Consider the following 15,682-nt stretch of genomic DNA (forward strand, 5'->3'; position numbering starts at 1 on the left):
CATGAGAGCCCCCAATTTATTCTATACAGCTAATTCAGATTAAAGGGAACCATGTTCTTACACAAACCTGCTATGGAGCAGAGTTTTATCCTGCGCAAATGGATTTGTGGCAGAACTCTAGCCTCTCGAGCATGGATTCCAGCCCACTCCTGAGACCCGAGTACATGATCTAGACTGGCACACAAGTGCTGAGAGAATTGCTGCGGTGTCAGAAGTGGTATTTTTGGAAGAAATATTATGCCAAAGTCACACCTTCCCTCTCAGATGGACAATTAAAAGTGGATCAATATTGCTAACGCAAATTGCTTCATAATTTTTCCGCATAATGTTTCTCCTGGATGGGAAATCCAAAACTAGAGTTCAGAGTCCCAGAATAAGTGATTGGTCATTTAGGATCAATACATGGAAATATTTCTTCAGTTAAAAAGTTGTGGATCTTTAGAATTCTTTACCCCGTAGGGCTGTGGGTGCTCAGTCATTGAATATATTCAAGAAAGGGAACAATAGATTTGTGGACACTTTAAGAGATACGGGGGAAAAGTGGAGTTGAGGCAGATCATGAACCAGTATTGTATTAAATGGGAAAGCAGGTTCAAAAAACGGAATGGCTCCCATTTCTTATTTATAAGATATCTTTTGTGTCCACAAACTGGTCCTACATTTGTCCAGATTATAATGTTGGCTATACCTTGAAAACAATCATTGGCTACAGAGTGCTTTAGGTTGTCCTGAGTTTGTGAATGATACATAAAATGAAAGTTCGTCCTTAAATCTGCAACAAATGGAGGTGGGATCAACCACTGTTCTCACTTCAGGTGAGAAACTCTATGCAGGCCCAGTTTGCAAAATAATTTGCAAATGGAAAAAAACTGCATACTTTTCAGGTATTGCTATCGTCAAGAATTATGTCATGAGGGTCCTTCCCCAAAGGAATGTTCAACAGCTTTTGTCTTAGCTAACAGATTCAGGTCCAGGAGCAGATGCAGTAAGATCTGTATAAATACAGCCATTGACAGAATAATCCAAAGTAGATGTGATGCATTGATTCCGCTAAAAGTTATTATACGGTCATGCATTGCTGCTAAGTAAATTTTCAAGGCATCCTGATTGGGTAGTTTGCCACCATTCTTCGTTAACGGTGCCAAGTCAACAGAAGAGTATTTGGAGAAAGGGGTCAGAGAAAAGAATAACTTCCTGGGGATGTGGGTGGCACATCAGAATAGTGTTTAAGATAGGCTTGAAGGCAGTTTTGTTCATTGGTCTGCTTTCTGCTGGCCTTGAAGTTTATACATGAAACTAATTTATTTAATTCCCAACATCAAATATCTTTCAATATTCCAACATTTATTGTCTCAATGCCTTCTCTTTCTTCAGCTACTCCAACATCAGACCATCTGTCTTTTGCTCTTAAGGTTGCTACATCTTTTTGCGATCTCTCCCAGCTACACTTTAATATCCAACACATTTCTCCCTCTCTTTAGTTCTGATGAAGAGCCAAACAAACTTGAAACATATAATTTGGTTTCCTCACCCTACAAATGCTGCCAGACCTGAGTTTTTTCAGCATCCTCTGTTCTGGTTTCAGATTTCAGCACTCAGTGTTTTGCTTATTGAGTACCTGTCACTTGAATGAGTATAAAATTAAGTTATTTTGAAAAAAATACCTCAGTTTCAAAACTGCTCTCTATTACTGGTTCACAGCTTAATGTTAATTTTAATCACTATATTTCAGAAAGATTTCAAGGGCAACTATATGGTTCATATAGAATCTCTCATTATTTAGGTACCAAATCATCCTCTGAGGCCAGATTTAACAAATTTTGAGGTTTTACTATAGCTGCGTTCCACATTTGATGCGAGATTGTTGGCTGACAACAGATGCCGGAAATGGAAAAATGTTCCCTTTCCAAGTGCTGCCATCTTTTACCTTGAAGAGCATACAAATTCACTAAAATTACGTTTATCCTGAGTTCTTCTGCTTGAACAGGATAGAGGCCAGCAGCTTTTGTAGCAGACATGACCAATGAACACCTACTTGTCAAGAAGTTCCCTGACTCCATCATCAGCCATAGCTACTAGCTATAGAACAAGAGCTGGAGAAACAGAAATGTGTTCTGGAAGATTCCCATTGCAAACTCACATGCATATCTTTAGGGCCATGACTACAAATTACTTGCATTCATGCCTCCACTAAACGTTATAGTGCAGCAGTGGATTCTAATACCTCAGCGAAGTGTAGTACGTCAAGTGATAAGAAATAATAACCATTTAGAAGAAATAATTCAGAGTCATCGGCTGTTTTCCAATACATTTGAATACAAATAATGTTATGAGGAAGGATAACCAACTGCACGGACTTAATAAACCCATGTATACCAACTCCAGGAATTTCTCTCTGAGAAACTGAATAGCACAAGCTGAAATTAGGCCAAATCAAATGGGAAAAGGATAGCCACCATATACCAAATACCTTTCAAGTATATTTTTGTTTTAATCATAATCCCAATCATTCAAGCTGATAAGATCATTTTGTGAAGTGCATGTGATAGCTGGGGGAAAAGGCCAGACATGAGAGGGTTTTTCTTTGAATCATCAGTCATTACACAATGCTGTACTGGAAAATGCGAAGATGAATGTTTAATCTAACAGAAAAAAAATAAACTGCCGGGGTCTCAAATTTTCTTAAATGTAACTTCAGAACCAGATTCATTACACCACCACCCAGAGCACAGAAAAAAGGAGGGGAAAATAGAAACATAAGAAATCAGCTAAAATTAAAAGGTTTCTGTTTACAGCCAATATGATACAAATATTCAGATTTCCAGATTAAACTGTGGAAGGAAACAAATTATAACAAGTGTGCACATTTTTATTGTACTTGGACATTCTCAAAAACATTTTTCATAAGGTTAAAAAGTGTTAAGATTGTATGATTGTTTTTGAACTTACCCTGGAGAGACTTTCCCAGTCCTTGGCCAAGCTTCCAACCATGCTTCTGAAGCAAACGGTGTCCAATGTTGTCCTGATAGACAGAACAGAGAATAGACCAAAAATACTCCAATAATACAAACTCCCTTCCAGTCAATATTTCTATATTTTCTGTACAATGGATAAACATGCAAGAAGTTGCTAATGGGAATAGGGTAGATGGACATCCTAAGGAAACACAATGTCATAAACTGCTCACACAATTTGGGATTATTTTCTGATCGTGTGCTGTGCATCTTCAGTGCATAACACTTAAATAATAAAAGCAAGGGGAGGGAAAGAATGTAAAACAAAGAACTGAAATCAGTAAAACTGATAAAACCAAGCTCTTTTTAAAACCATATCCCGTCACCTTGACAGCACCAATTTGCAACAGACAACTAAACTTTTTTCTTTTAATTTGATTATGTTGCGTGTCAGGCTTTTTGTCTACAGATTAACGTTAAGTGCAAAATCTGCCCCACCACTAGAAACCAAATACGATCATAGCAAATCCAGGCTAGACTTGATTGGGTTTATAACCAGCATGCAGCCATTATTAACTAAAAATGAAACAGTGAAGTTAGTAAATTTACAAAATGAGCACAAGCACAGATTGTGATGCACTTCATGTGTAAGGTAACAAAAATGCAGAAAATTAGAATGGAACAGGCCTAGCAACAGGTTTATTAGCAAGAACTATTAGTGCATGTAGGGGGGTGGGGGGAGGGGGGAGAAAAGCAGCAAGCGTAATGTCTCATCTTCCTTACCACTGAGTCGTTAACTAGCTACAAACATACAGTGATGAATTTCAAGGACTTAACTCCAATTTTACAATAGTATCACTGGGTTTTAAACAAATCTTATATTATCTGGCAATCTAAATTAAAATTGGACCTTAAAAGCGTAATGAAATGCTTCGCAAATTCAAATCATCTCCCTGGAGTCAGTATTTTAGTATGCTATGATTCAACATTCATTCTCATCATTAACCTTGGCCAAAATATTCACCAAATTCAAAAGCGATCTTTGGCCAATGAATATTAAAGAGCTCAAAAATAAGTACCCTTCAAAGATTTTTAGAAGGCTCAAAATTTAATGAAGATTTGTCCTGCTGCTAATCAATTAATTAATTTTGCTATATAGTTTCCACAAGAATGTGAAAATCCATTATTTAACAATAATGAAATCCTGAGAGTTGCTATATTGTAGTCAAACATAACCTGACCCCCAGTCCCCCACCCCCTCACCCCAAATGGTGTGTTAAATAGTGTGCGCTGGAACTAACCTTCCTCACATTATATCAACAGGTAAATGGCCCACCACTGTGGTATCAAATCATTCGCTCCAAGAATTCCCTGTATGTGCTGTTTTAGACAATTTTAGGTGGGGCTGCAATAGCAATGATTAAGTGTTCCTAACATGAGGGAAGAAGTTGTGGGAGGGAAACATTTTCATCCTTGGCATTCCTCCCAACTGGTGACTCCCACTGAAAAGAAATGACTATGTGTGAATATCTGGTGAAGGCAGAATCAGGCTTTATCAAGAGAATAAGTAGAATGGTTTGAAAGTTACTTTTTTCTTTTAACGAAGAACATGAAGTTATAAAAAGATGAAGCAAGAACAAAATGTAAAGGTGAATTAAGAAAAATATTAGGGTTGGGGAAAAGAGAAGAATAACAGGTTGAGCAGTGTTTAAAGTTTATTTCCTATTAAAACTGTTTTTGTAGCTTCGATTGAATGTTTTTAATTGTTACTGCGGATATTGTGTAGTTCCACCGTCGTAATATGCGTTTCTATGTTGGTGCGCAAGTGGAAAATGTAAGAAAACCTTTGTGGGTCACAAAGGCATGTTCCTGTACCTGGCAGCAGTTTGGGACAAATTTCACACAGATTAAACCAGTGGGTAAAGCAGCAATTTATCCCAAGCACTTCATTTTTTTCACCCTTTTCAGGTCTGCAAGGTGAAGCACCCAAGTTGTAAGTTCACTGCAGCTGTACAGATACAGGTAGCCTGCTGAGTGTTAAACAACTAATGATGGGTAAAATATTTCTGAAAGGTCATAAGAATGCAGTGCCAGCACATTCGCAGCACTCCATAAATATTGCTGTGCTATGTATCCACTTGCAAACAAAATTACCAAAGAAGAAAGATACATTGTTTGTTATTTACTTTATTGCAGCGTCAGGGTACAGACTGTCAAAAAAAATCTTTATTCTGGAATTACCAAAGATGTGGAACACATAGTAGTAACTGATTTCTAGTGCTGTATAAAACCATGCTACAGAGGTTTGATTGCCAAACATAGGTCAAGCATATTTAGTACAAAGGTCAAAAAAGAAACCAAGTGTTAAAATGTTGGTTATTTCCCAAACAAAAAAATCCTACTACAAATTCTATTTGTCAAAGACGATTTTTATTTAAAAAAAAATAGACTTGTTCTTTCATCCGGGGGTCATCTACAAAATTATACATTTCATTTAAATTAGGGAATTACATCTGATCCCACCACTTCCTCACAATATATATAAGTGGCAGTCATTTCCATATGTACTTGTTGGGAGAATTACAAAAGTGGTGATTTACTAGCAATAATAATGCTGCAGTAAAATGGGACTTCAAATGAACAAGATTGCAATGAAACCTATTCCCCTCCTCAATGGGACAAAGTAAATCACCTGTCCTGAAAAGTCTTTATTTCAATAAAAGCAAATCAGTCGTAACTCAAAATTTTATATGCTGCTATTAAATTATAATTTTTCAAAAACTGTTCAAATTAAGTACTTCATCAAATTAGAATATATACCTAGAGATCCTAATCACTTGTCATTAGATATAGTTAAAGAGTTTTATTGCACTTGGGTAGGAAGGCAAACTAACAATGTTTCTGTAAGTTATTTAATAGAGGAGCAACCCAAATGTAGATTGATAGGTTCAAAAATCTACATCATTCCAAATTTAAGTACAGGTTCCTACTCTAAGCCTTTCTCCTGGTGCATTACTGTTGCACTTCAAGCTTTAGCGTATGCAGTTTTTTGCATTTAAACTAATATAGTAAATTTAAAACTAAAATTTAAAACTGCAAAAAGTAATCTGCAAAACAAAATTTAATTAAGTTTAAAAATAATTGCATCTCAACACTGACAATGTAGTAATCACTTCAGTTATTAAAAGGCCAAATTCAAGGAAAAGGTTATTTACGTCAGTTAAAGAGGGGAAAACTGAAATCTGGTGAGCTGGCAAATTTTCCAGTTAGGTTTAGGTATAAACATCTTTAATATTTACAATCTTACATGAGTCATAAAACAGGCTCTATTCTCCTTCACCCCCACATTTTTGGTGGAGAATGTTGTTTTCTCTTTCAATCAATTTTAATACAAGTTCAACTCAACTTTGATCCAATTAAATATTAAAACCACATTATAAAGCTTTCAGGGAAGAAGGAAGTGAGACATTACCCTGACTGCATATTAATAAATGCAACAAAAAAATAAACAGACAAATGAAGCAATAGGCTATTTCAAAGCAGTGCAAGTGGAGTGAAAGCATTTCCATACGAACCTGGCTTTAAAAACTGGGCTGTCAAAAGAACAGTTAAATGTAACACAAAGTAAGAAACTGTCCAAATACTAATGGTCTGCTTCTGTTCAATTCACTGCTCGCATGTCTACATTAGGAAATAGTGAAAGCACAATCTAAATCCACGATTCAAGACCAGATAGCTGTAAGTCAGTGCAGTGTGCCATGAATGCACAAATGAGGGGAAAAACTGAAACAAAATATATATTTTTTATATGTAAATTTAAAAAATATATATAGATGTGTGTGAGGAGATATATCAGGAAAGTGTGACAGAAAGGTGAGCACTACTTTGCCATTACATGCAAGAGCACTTTAGAACGGTTCCAAAAACAAACTTTATATTTAACTACAGATGACACACGATGATGGCTAGAAGTGCCAAATGGTAATGCTACACCATACAGCTACAAGACATGAAATATTTATAGTGCAGGGAACATGCGGCTACTGTTAAATGTCAAATCAGCAGCCATATTGACATAACCTTTGTCTGTTTAGGAGTCCACAGATCTTGTATATGTACAAAATGAGAAAGCATAATCTGACTCTTGTAAATAACACTACTACCGTATCAAACTAAACTAATAAATAGAAAGCAACCACCACACTCAAACTAGGTTGAATGGCCCTTAGAGCATTATACTGTTTAGCCTATTATTGAATAACACAACCATATTTTGTAATCTTTCAAAACTGGAAAGGTATCAACAGGATTATCAATGAAACTAGAACAAGATTGTCTTCATTTTTAAAAATACATTTTTAACTTAGCATATTCAGAATGTCCAGGACAGATCGGACTTGAAATATGAAGGTGAACACCTTAAATGGTAGTTATTGTTAAAATGGAATTCAAAACTTACATTTGCTGCATGTCACAAAATCAGTCATTAGATTCCAGATGGAATACTTTTGCAGATTTTAAAGTGCAGTTTACAATAGGTTTCTTAAAATAGATTTCTTCGTCTTTTAGTTGCATCCGTATCCTAACAACTTAATTAATAATAAGCAATTTAATAAATGGCAGAGCAGGCTCAAAGGACCGAATGGCCTCTTCTTGCTTCTATTTTCTATGTATGCTTCTATGTAATTAGTGCTGTTGGTAAGAAAGGAAGGTATCATCCTGAAAATGTCCTGTTTCGAATATGTAAATGTAATTGCTCCTGATGCTGGGAAATAGGCTCTTCAAAGAAGTGACATTTCACATAAGTCGATTTATTTTCCTTTCCATTACTGATCACATGCATTAGAAATAGGCTGTACTAATCTCAATGTACAGAAGTTATCCTTAAGTGCATCAGTTGTTGAGTAATATCAAATAAACAAATTCTCTGCATACCTCAAAATCTGTGGACTCTCCAATGTCGCCAGGTTTGCTGTTCGCACTGACTGAACACTGTAGCATAGCATTTAGCACATCTCAAGAGACAATGCTGCAGGACAATGTGGGTATTTAAAATGCACCAAAGTCATTTGTTAACTGTCAAAAAAAAAAATTGTCTTGGCTTTTTCGCATTGAAGTTTTTAATGGCATGGCTTTCCTACCTTCACACAAATACAAATTTGTTCTCCACCACTCCAGAATGATAGTTGTATTGTAGGGCTTTTAAATTCAATTTATGTCTGCAAAAAGCCTACCTAATTTCTGTTGCAATGCAGTGCAACCAAAAATATTGGACCCTCACTTGCAGGAGCATTATAAAAAAAAAGAGCCATTAATTAGCTGCTTGATGGATACATTAGCTAATAAGCTAATATGTGGGCAGCACGGTAGCATAAGTGGATAGCACTGCGGCGTTACAGTGCCAGGGTCCCTGGTTCGATTCCCCACTGCGTCACTGTCTGTGCGGATACTGCACGTTCTCCATGTGTCTGCGTGGGTTTATCCGGGTGCTCCGGTTTCCTCCCACAGGCCAAAAAACGTTAGGTGGATTGGCTATGCTAAATTGCCCTTAGTGTCCAAAAAGGTTAGGAGGGTTTATTGAGTTACGGGGATAGGGTGCATAGGGGATAGGGATAGGGGATAGGATTAAGTGGTTCGGTGCAGACTCGATGGGCCGAATGGCCTCCTTCTGCACTGTATGTTCTATGTTCAATGCTAGCAAATAGTGCATTAAGTCAGAATGTTGCCATTTTACCACAATTCAATTGAGTATTAGGACAGAGACTTGATCTCCATAACTTTCACTGGACAAGGAAGACAATGCATCTTTGGAGGGAAATGGAATAAAGTGTGAACACGTTGCCCTGTGTCATTTTTGCAGTCTTAACTACTGCAAATCGAGTTAGTAGTGCCAGGGAGCAATGCATGCCTCCTACCTCAGCTAAGGAATAGAAATAAATGGAAGTAAATTTTTAGTAAGTAAGGAACGAAAGAGAAATTAAAAGGTTATTTGCTGAAAAATGTAGATTATAATTTATATTTTAAAAATAAGTTTTGATGGTAGTAAAATGGAAAAATGATTGGTATTTAGTCAGATTTTAATAAAATTACAATTAACTAGTACACAAAGTCATCTGCCGGCACTGAACTCCCATTTTTTCATGTTTCAGGAATATAACAGCAGTCAATCAAATGAACAAACATTATTGGGTAAAATCAAGTTTAAGTGGTAACGTTTTTTGGAAAGAGAAAGATGATCATTCTCAACAATGTGAAAAATAGAACATGAATCTCTATTTACAAAGGTGACAAAAATGGGATGTATAATTTACATCACTATTCTCTGGATTTCTAGTGATTTACTACAATAAACATTGAAATATGTCAACTCATTTGCTGAACTGCAAATTTTGTAAATAAAGATGGTCTTATTTTTGATGTTTTACTGATCAAGTAAAATGAATAGTTTTGGTGAGGTAATGCTTTGAACTACAAATGAATGACTCAAAAGTGGCACAAAATAAATATTAAATGCCCGAATGAATATAAAGGAAAGCAAGCAAAAAATGTGGGTGGTAATATCTTTTAAAGGCTTAAAAAAAAGCTCAAAATTAGTTAGGTATGGTGGTATTGGTATTATGTCATTCAATTGAAAACTTATCCTGCAGTATTATCAACATGCGTCATCAGCTACTGCCATTCCATAGACAAGCATCATGCCAGCAAAGTCTCACAGTAAGTATTTCGCTGTATTGGATGGAAGGACAGGATAAGGAACCAGGAAACCCTAAAAAAAAATAGCAGAGCGTGCAATACAAACCAGTTCATGGCTGCTTAGCAATTATGGCCCAACTGCTGCAGAAGAGAAATGGTGGACACCCCAAATAGTGTGCATTATTTGTTACATGGAAACACAGGCACATCTTCCAGGAGAACAGGAATATCTACTGATCCTCCCTCTCCACCGCACCCCCCCACCCCCACCCCCACCCTCCATTAAGTACACTGGGTGGCAATTTGCACACATTTTACACATACAAAACCAGTTCAATCTATACCACATTTTATGAACACCACCCACCCCCAACACCACCATCATTTTCTTCCACTACTACTAATTCTGGTTCAACTGATTCTGGACAAATAAAACATAACTTGGTGTTGGCAAAAATGTTATAAATAATCATTACTCAACCAAATTCATGTAGGTTGAACATAGCTGCCTGTGTACCTCATCGACAAAGCAAATTTTAATTTAGATAACCACTGGCAACCAAACAACAGGATGGATTCCTTGCTGCCCAAATTATTAATTTTATGGTTTTTTTATGTACATTCAAAAGCAGCCGAAGACACACATAGCTCAAAAGTTTCCTTATAGTCTGGTACAGAATAATAAATAGTTATGTTTTACAAGTAGGAAATAAGTCAAACTATTAACTGATTTCTGGCAGCATTTTTGGGATGGAAGCTCTGCTTACTTGCAATTGTGCCGTGGCCTGAAGTGATTAATCACATGTTGTTTTCACTTTAGTTAGTGATGGAGAATTAAATAAAATTAGCCATTTTAAATTGAATGATGTAACTGATCTGTTGCCGTTTCTCTCATAAATTGGTCTTATAATACCCACAAAAATATATGTATCCTCACCTACAAAGTTCTGGCCTTTATATGAAATCACATCCATTTAAGGAAATGCAGTAAAATGATGGTTCAAGACATCCTTAGTTGATCTACCATTTGCCTCCACTAGGGAATGGGTGGTTCCCTCAATTCTTAGAGGAAGGTCAATTTTAAGCAGTGCTAATAATGGGCATTAGTTGAACTATAGTTAAATCATCTTTATGCACCACAGCACAAATAGATCATTAGTATAATTAGTAAAATGTGTGCAAAACATCCAGTAGCTGAAGAGGATCAGGACATACTTCCAGTCTTTGTACACATCCATTCATTCCACTCATCCCACATTGCACATGAAGTTCCATCTTTTACTTTGTGAGTGCAATGACAATTACCACACACGAAATCAAATGCTGAAAAACTAATGCACTGGATTAACTCAAGTAAAGGCTAACTGAATTAGAGCTACTTTAACGTTTAACATATTACAAAGGAGACTTCTATAAGGTGGGATTATTTATGAAGCATTTTACTGAAAGCAGCAATGAAGCACGTGTACTACTTATCCATGAAGTACAAACAAAATGTTGATTTACCTTAAGATGCATTTTTCATGTCCTGTATATATAGTAGCAGCACAGCATTAATAAACGTTATATTACAAAAACCTGAAAAACTTAAAATTAAAATAAAGGTGTACACTAAGCACTAGAAAGTAGTTTGGATCAACTATGTCATTTTCACTGCTCGAAAATTTCTGGTCTAGTTATTCTAAAACTGCACTAGCTTTTTTTCCTCGTTAGGGGTGCTTAATCATTCAACTTTACACAAAATCAGCTCTCAATCGAAATTCAAATCCTTACCGATTCTATGGGCTTGTCCAAGGATGCCTGTTCAATCTCCAGATGTCCTTCTTCATATTGATCAAAGTGATTCCCCTAAAAGGAAATCAATGGAGAATAGTAAAGACATACTCTGAAAAACAAACTATTAATTTGGTCTCATTGTGAAAGAAAGGTTTGAATTCAACAATGCTACCAAACAATTAAATTATTGTAAGTTTAAAGAAAATCAAAATATCAGAGGCATTGGATAATATCCTATCCAGTATCTGATTTTCAATTTTTTTTATTTGGAGAGTTGAAGTTTAAACTTGCAATATAAAAATGTAGCAGGATGTTCAACAGTGGTGTTTAAAGCGTCTACTGAAATAGTAAGTGACGAAAATTCAGAGATTCATCATTTGATTCATGTGGATATATTTGTAGGAATAAGGCAGTTGCACCATTTATCACCAATGCCTCCAAAAACATGGTGAATCTCTGAATGGAGGAACATATTTGCACAACTTAACTATGGGATAACAAACTCACACCATGTTCTGCACATCCACCATCCCTTTGCTCACTACAGGGACCACCTACATTGGTTCTTGGTCCAGCAGCATGTAAGAGTTTAAAATTCTCACCCTGATTTTCAAATCCCTGCATGGTCTCACTCCTACCTAGGTTGGCATGGTAGCACAGTGGTTAGAACTGTTGCTTCACAGCGCCAGGGACCTGGGTTCCATTCCCGTCCTGCTCAACTGGATGTGCAGTGCAGGTATCTGTTGTGGGTTCATTCAACCAGCATGTGAGTAAATATCAGAATCCATCTGTAACTCGCTTGGAAAACTGAACATTTGCAAACTGAGACTGAGATTTTTCATTTCTAAGTAAATAGATGAGGATTATGTTGATGAGATGCCATTAAAATACTGATCAGCCATGATCTGTCTGAATAAGGGAATAAGGGCTGACGGTCCCTTTTCCCCCATCGTCCATGAATCAAACTCTCAGCTATTCCTTGTCCATTCTTTAAGCACAGTGGTTAGCACGGTTGCTTCACAGCATTAGGGACCCAGGTTAGATTCCCAGCTTGGGTCACTGTCTGTGCGGAGTCTGCACATTCTCCCCGTATCTGCATAGGTTTCCTCCGGGTACTCTGTTTTCCTCCCACAGTCCAAAGATGTGCAGGTTAAGTGGATCGACCATACTAAATTGCCCCATGGTGTCCCGGGATATGTAGGTTATGTTAAGGGGATATTAGGATCAAGCTCGGCCCTTGGAATGAGCACCCCACTTAAGTCCACGCTTCCACCTATTTCCGTAACCCACAAACCCCACCTAATCGTTTAGACACTGAGAGAAAATTTATCATGGTCAATCCACCTAGCCTGCACATCTTTGGATTGTGGGAGGAAACCGGAGCACCCAGAGGAACCCACGCTGAAATGGGGAGAAACTCCAGTCACCTGAGGCTGGGATTGAACCTGGGACCCTGGAGCTGTGAGACAGCAGTGCTAACCACTGTGCACCTGTGCCGTGGTATAGGGTTCTGGACATCTCTGCCCAGGGTTGGAAAGGAATCCGCAGCGAGAGAGGATCCAGCTGTCAGGTTGGTATCAACAACAGATAGGGCTAAGAAAGAGGCTCTGTGACCAGCTAGGGCAGATTTGAAAAGCAGAATCTCAAATGTAATAACCCCTGGATTATTATCTGAGCATAGAGCAAATCAGCATATGGTAAATAAGGTTAGAGAAATGAATGTGTGGCTGAAAGACTGTGTGCACGAAATGGGTTTTGATTAATGGGGCACTGGCAGTGGGAAAAGTGGGAGCTGTACCGTTGGGATGGTCTTCACCTGAACAGTGCTGGAACCAGTACTCGGATAAGCCATTTAACTGGGGCGGTACAGGATGCTTAAAACTAAATAGTGGAGTTATGAGATCACGTGAGAGGAGATGTAGTAAATCAAAGTATAACAAGGTACTAGAGCAGGGTAGTGATTTAGGCAAGCATAACCATAGTGTGGCAGGAAGGAACAGAGAATACAAACTTAGATGAGGCTAGACATTGCAAAAATAGTTTTAAAAAAGACAAAAGTTAACGGCTGTTTTTGAATGCAGGCAGCATTTGTAACAAAATGGATGGATTGTTGGCATAGGTAAATATAAATATGTATTATCTGATAGTGATCACACAGACCAATACTGGGGTCTGAATATTGAAGAGTATTTGACATTTTGAAAAGATAGGAAGCTAAGAAAAGGTGCTGAAGTAGCTCTATTAATTAAGGATGTCATTAGTGCAGTAGTGAGAGATGACAGCTCAAAAGAACAACATGTAGAATCAATTTGAGTATGGATAAGAAATAGGAATGATACAAGGTCACTTGTGGGAGTAGATTCTAGGCCCCCTAACACAGCTACACTATAGGACAAAGTTTTCAAAACTTAATAAACGGGGCACGTACGAAAGATACCATCATAATCATAGGTGACATTGATCCCTCTGTAGATTGGAAGAAGCAGATTGGCAAAAAATAGCCCAGAAAATTAGTTTATAGAGTGTACGCCGGCAAATTTCTTACACCAGTATGCTCGCGAGTCAACCACGGAGCAGGCTATTCTCGACTTGGTAATTAACAATGATACAGGATTAATTAATAACCTCATGGTAAAGAAGCCTTTAGGTGACAAGTGATCATAATATGTAAAAATTTCATGTTCAGTTTGAAGAGGTGAAGTGTGGGTTTAAGGCTAGTGTTTAAAATAATGAATGACAGCATGAAAGCAGAGTGGACTTAGTGAAAATAAAGTGAACATGGAAACTAATTTAAGGTAGAGATGCAGTGGTAGACCTTTGAGAAGATATTAACTCTCAATAATTTATCCAAACAAGAGAGAAAGACTCTGAGAAGAATGGGACTCTGAGAAGGATGCGTCACTTGTGACTGAATAAAGAAATTAAGGATTACATCAAATTGTAAGAAACACTGTACAAATCTGTCACGACCAGTGTGGTAGGCGAGAAGATTTGTCAGATTTAAGAATCAGCAGAGTGGCTATAAAAATATTAAAGAGGGAGAAAGTTGAGAATGCGAGAAAGCTAGCTGGTAATATAAAAACAGATACTAAAGTTTCTACAAGTATTTAAATAAGGAAAGAGCAACTACGGTAAGTGTTGCTCCTCTAGCGTCTGTGTGTGTCTGGGGAATTGATCATGGAAAATAAGGAAATGGTAGAGGTGTTGAACAGGTATTTTGTCATTTTTCACTACAGAAGACTTAAAAAAACATCGCAAAGATACGTGAAAATTAAAAGGTGAACGGGAGGAAGAAACCTGAAGCTTCTTCTGAACCTGAAATTGCCCCTAAGTGCCCAAGGATGTGTAGGTTATGTGGGGTTAATGGAGATAGGGCAGGGTGTGGGCCTGAGTGGGGTGCTCTTTCAGAGGATCGGGCTGAATGGCCACCTTCTGCACTTTAGGATTTCTATGGATCCAAAGGCTGACCAGTCCCCAGGACCAGATGGTCTGCATCCTAGGGTCGTAAAAGAAGTGGTTGCAGAGCTAGTAGATGCATTGGTTCTAATCTTCCAAAATTCCTTAGATTCTATCAACCATGATAGAATGGCGGAGCAAACATGATGGGCCAAATGGCTTACTTCTGCTCCTATATCTTATGAACCTATGGAAGGCTCCATGTGGATTGGAAAATAGCCAATAGATTTATTCAAAACTTATTCAAGAAAGGAGAGAAACAAGAAGCAGAAGACTACAGGTCAGTTAGCTATGCATCTGTCATAAGGAAATTGCTAGAATCCATTACTAAGGGGGTTATAGCAGGATACATTGAAAATCATGATGTGATCAGGCAGAGTCAACATGGCTTTGTGAAAGGGAAATCATGTGCAACTAAGAGTTTTTTGAGGAAGTATCAAGCAAAGTGGATAAAGGATAACCTGTAGATGTGGTATATTTGGATTTCCAAATGGCATTTGACAGGTGCCATATCAAAGGCTACCAGACAAGATAAGAGCACGTGGTGCAGGGGGTAACATATTAGCATAGATAAAGATTGATTAGCTATCAAGAAGCAGCGAGTAGAGAAGTGGGTGTTTTTCAGATTGGCAAGCTGTAACTCGTGGAGTGCCACAGGGATCAGTGTTGGTGGCTCAACTATTTACAATCTACATCAATGACATGGATGAAGGGATCAAATGTATGGTAGCTAAATTTGCCAACACACCAAGATAGGTAGGAAAATAAGTTAAAAGAAAGTAGAGAGTCTGCAAAAGGATATA

At 37.5% G+C, this 15,682-nt stretch overlaps 1 protein-coding gene across 6 annotated transcripts in view; it reads right to left on the reverse strand.

Annotated features, from left to right (window-relative positions):
* gpatch8 (G patch domain containing 8) overlaps positions 1-15,682 on the reverse strand; it is a 242,518-nt gene that overhangs the window by 192,870 nt on the left and 33,966 nt on the right. For 2 of the 6 annotated variants that reach the window (XM_072487050.1, XM_072487053.1), the window contains exons 2-4: positions 11,421-11,495; positions 6,530-6,547; positions 2,950-3,022 (exon numbers count right to left, since the gene is read on the reverse strand). Coding sequence is in view for 2 of the 6 variants with exons in the window: in XM_072487048.1 (XP_072343149.1) it covers positions 2,950-3,022; positions 11,421-11,495 (148 nt within the window). In the remaining 4 variants the exon portion in view is untranslated. Of the gene's footprint in view, positions 1-2,949; positions 3,023-6,529; positions 6,561-11,153; positions 11,176-11,420; positions 11,496-15,682 lie in introns of those variants that run through there. The other 4 variants (XM_072487051.1, XM_072487049.1, XM_072487048.1 and 1 more) reach the window with 4 other exon arrangements.

This window comes from Scyliorhinus torazame, chromosome 21 (assembly GCF_047496885.1).
Source record: "Scyliorhinus torazame isolate Kashiwa2021f chromosome 21, sScyTor2.1, whole genome shotgun sequence".
NCBI classification, from domain to species: Eukaryota; Metazoa; Chordata; class Chondrichthyes; order Carcharhiniformes; family Scyliorhinidae; genus Scyliorhinus; species Scyliorhinus torazame.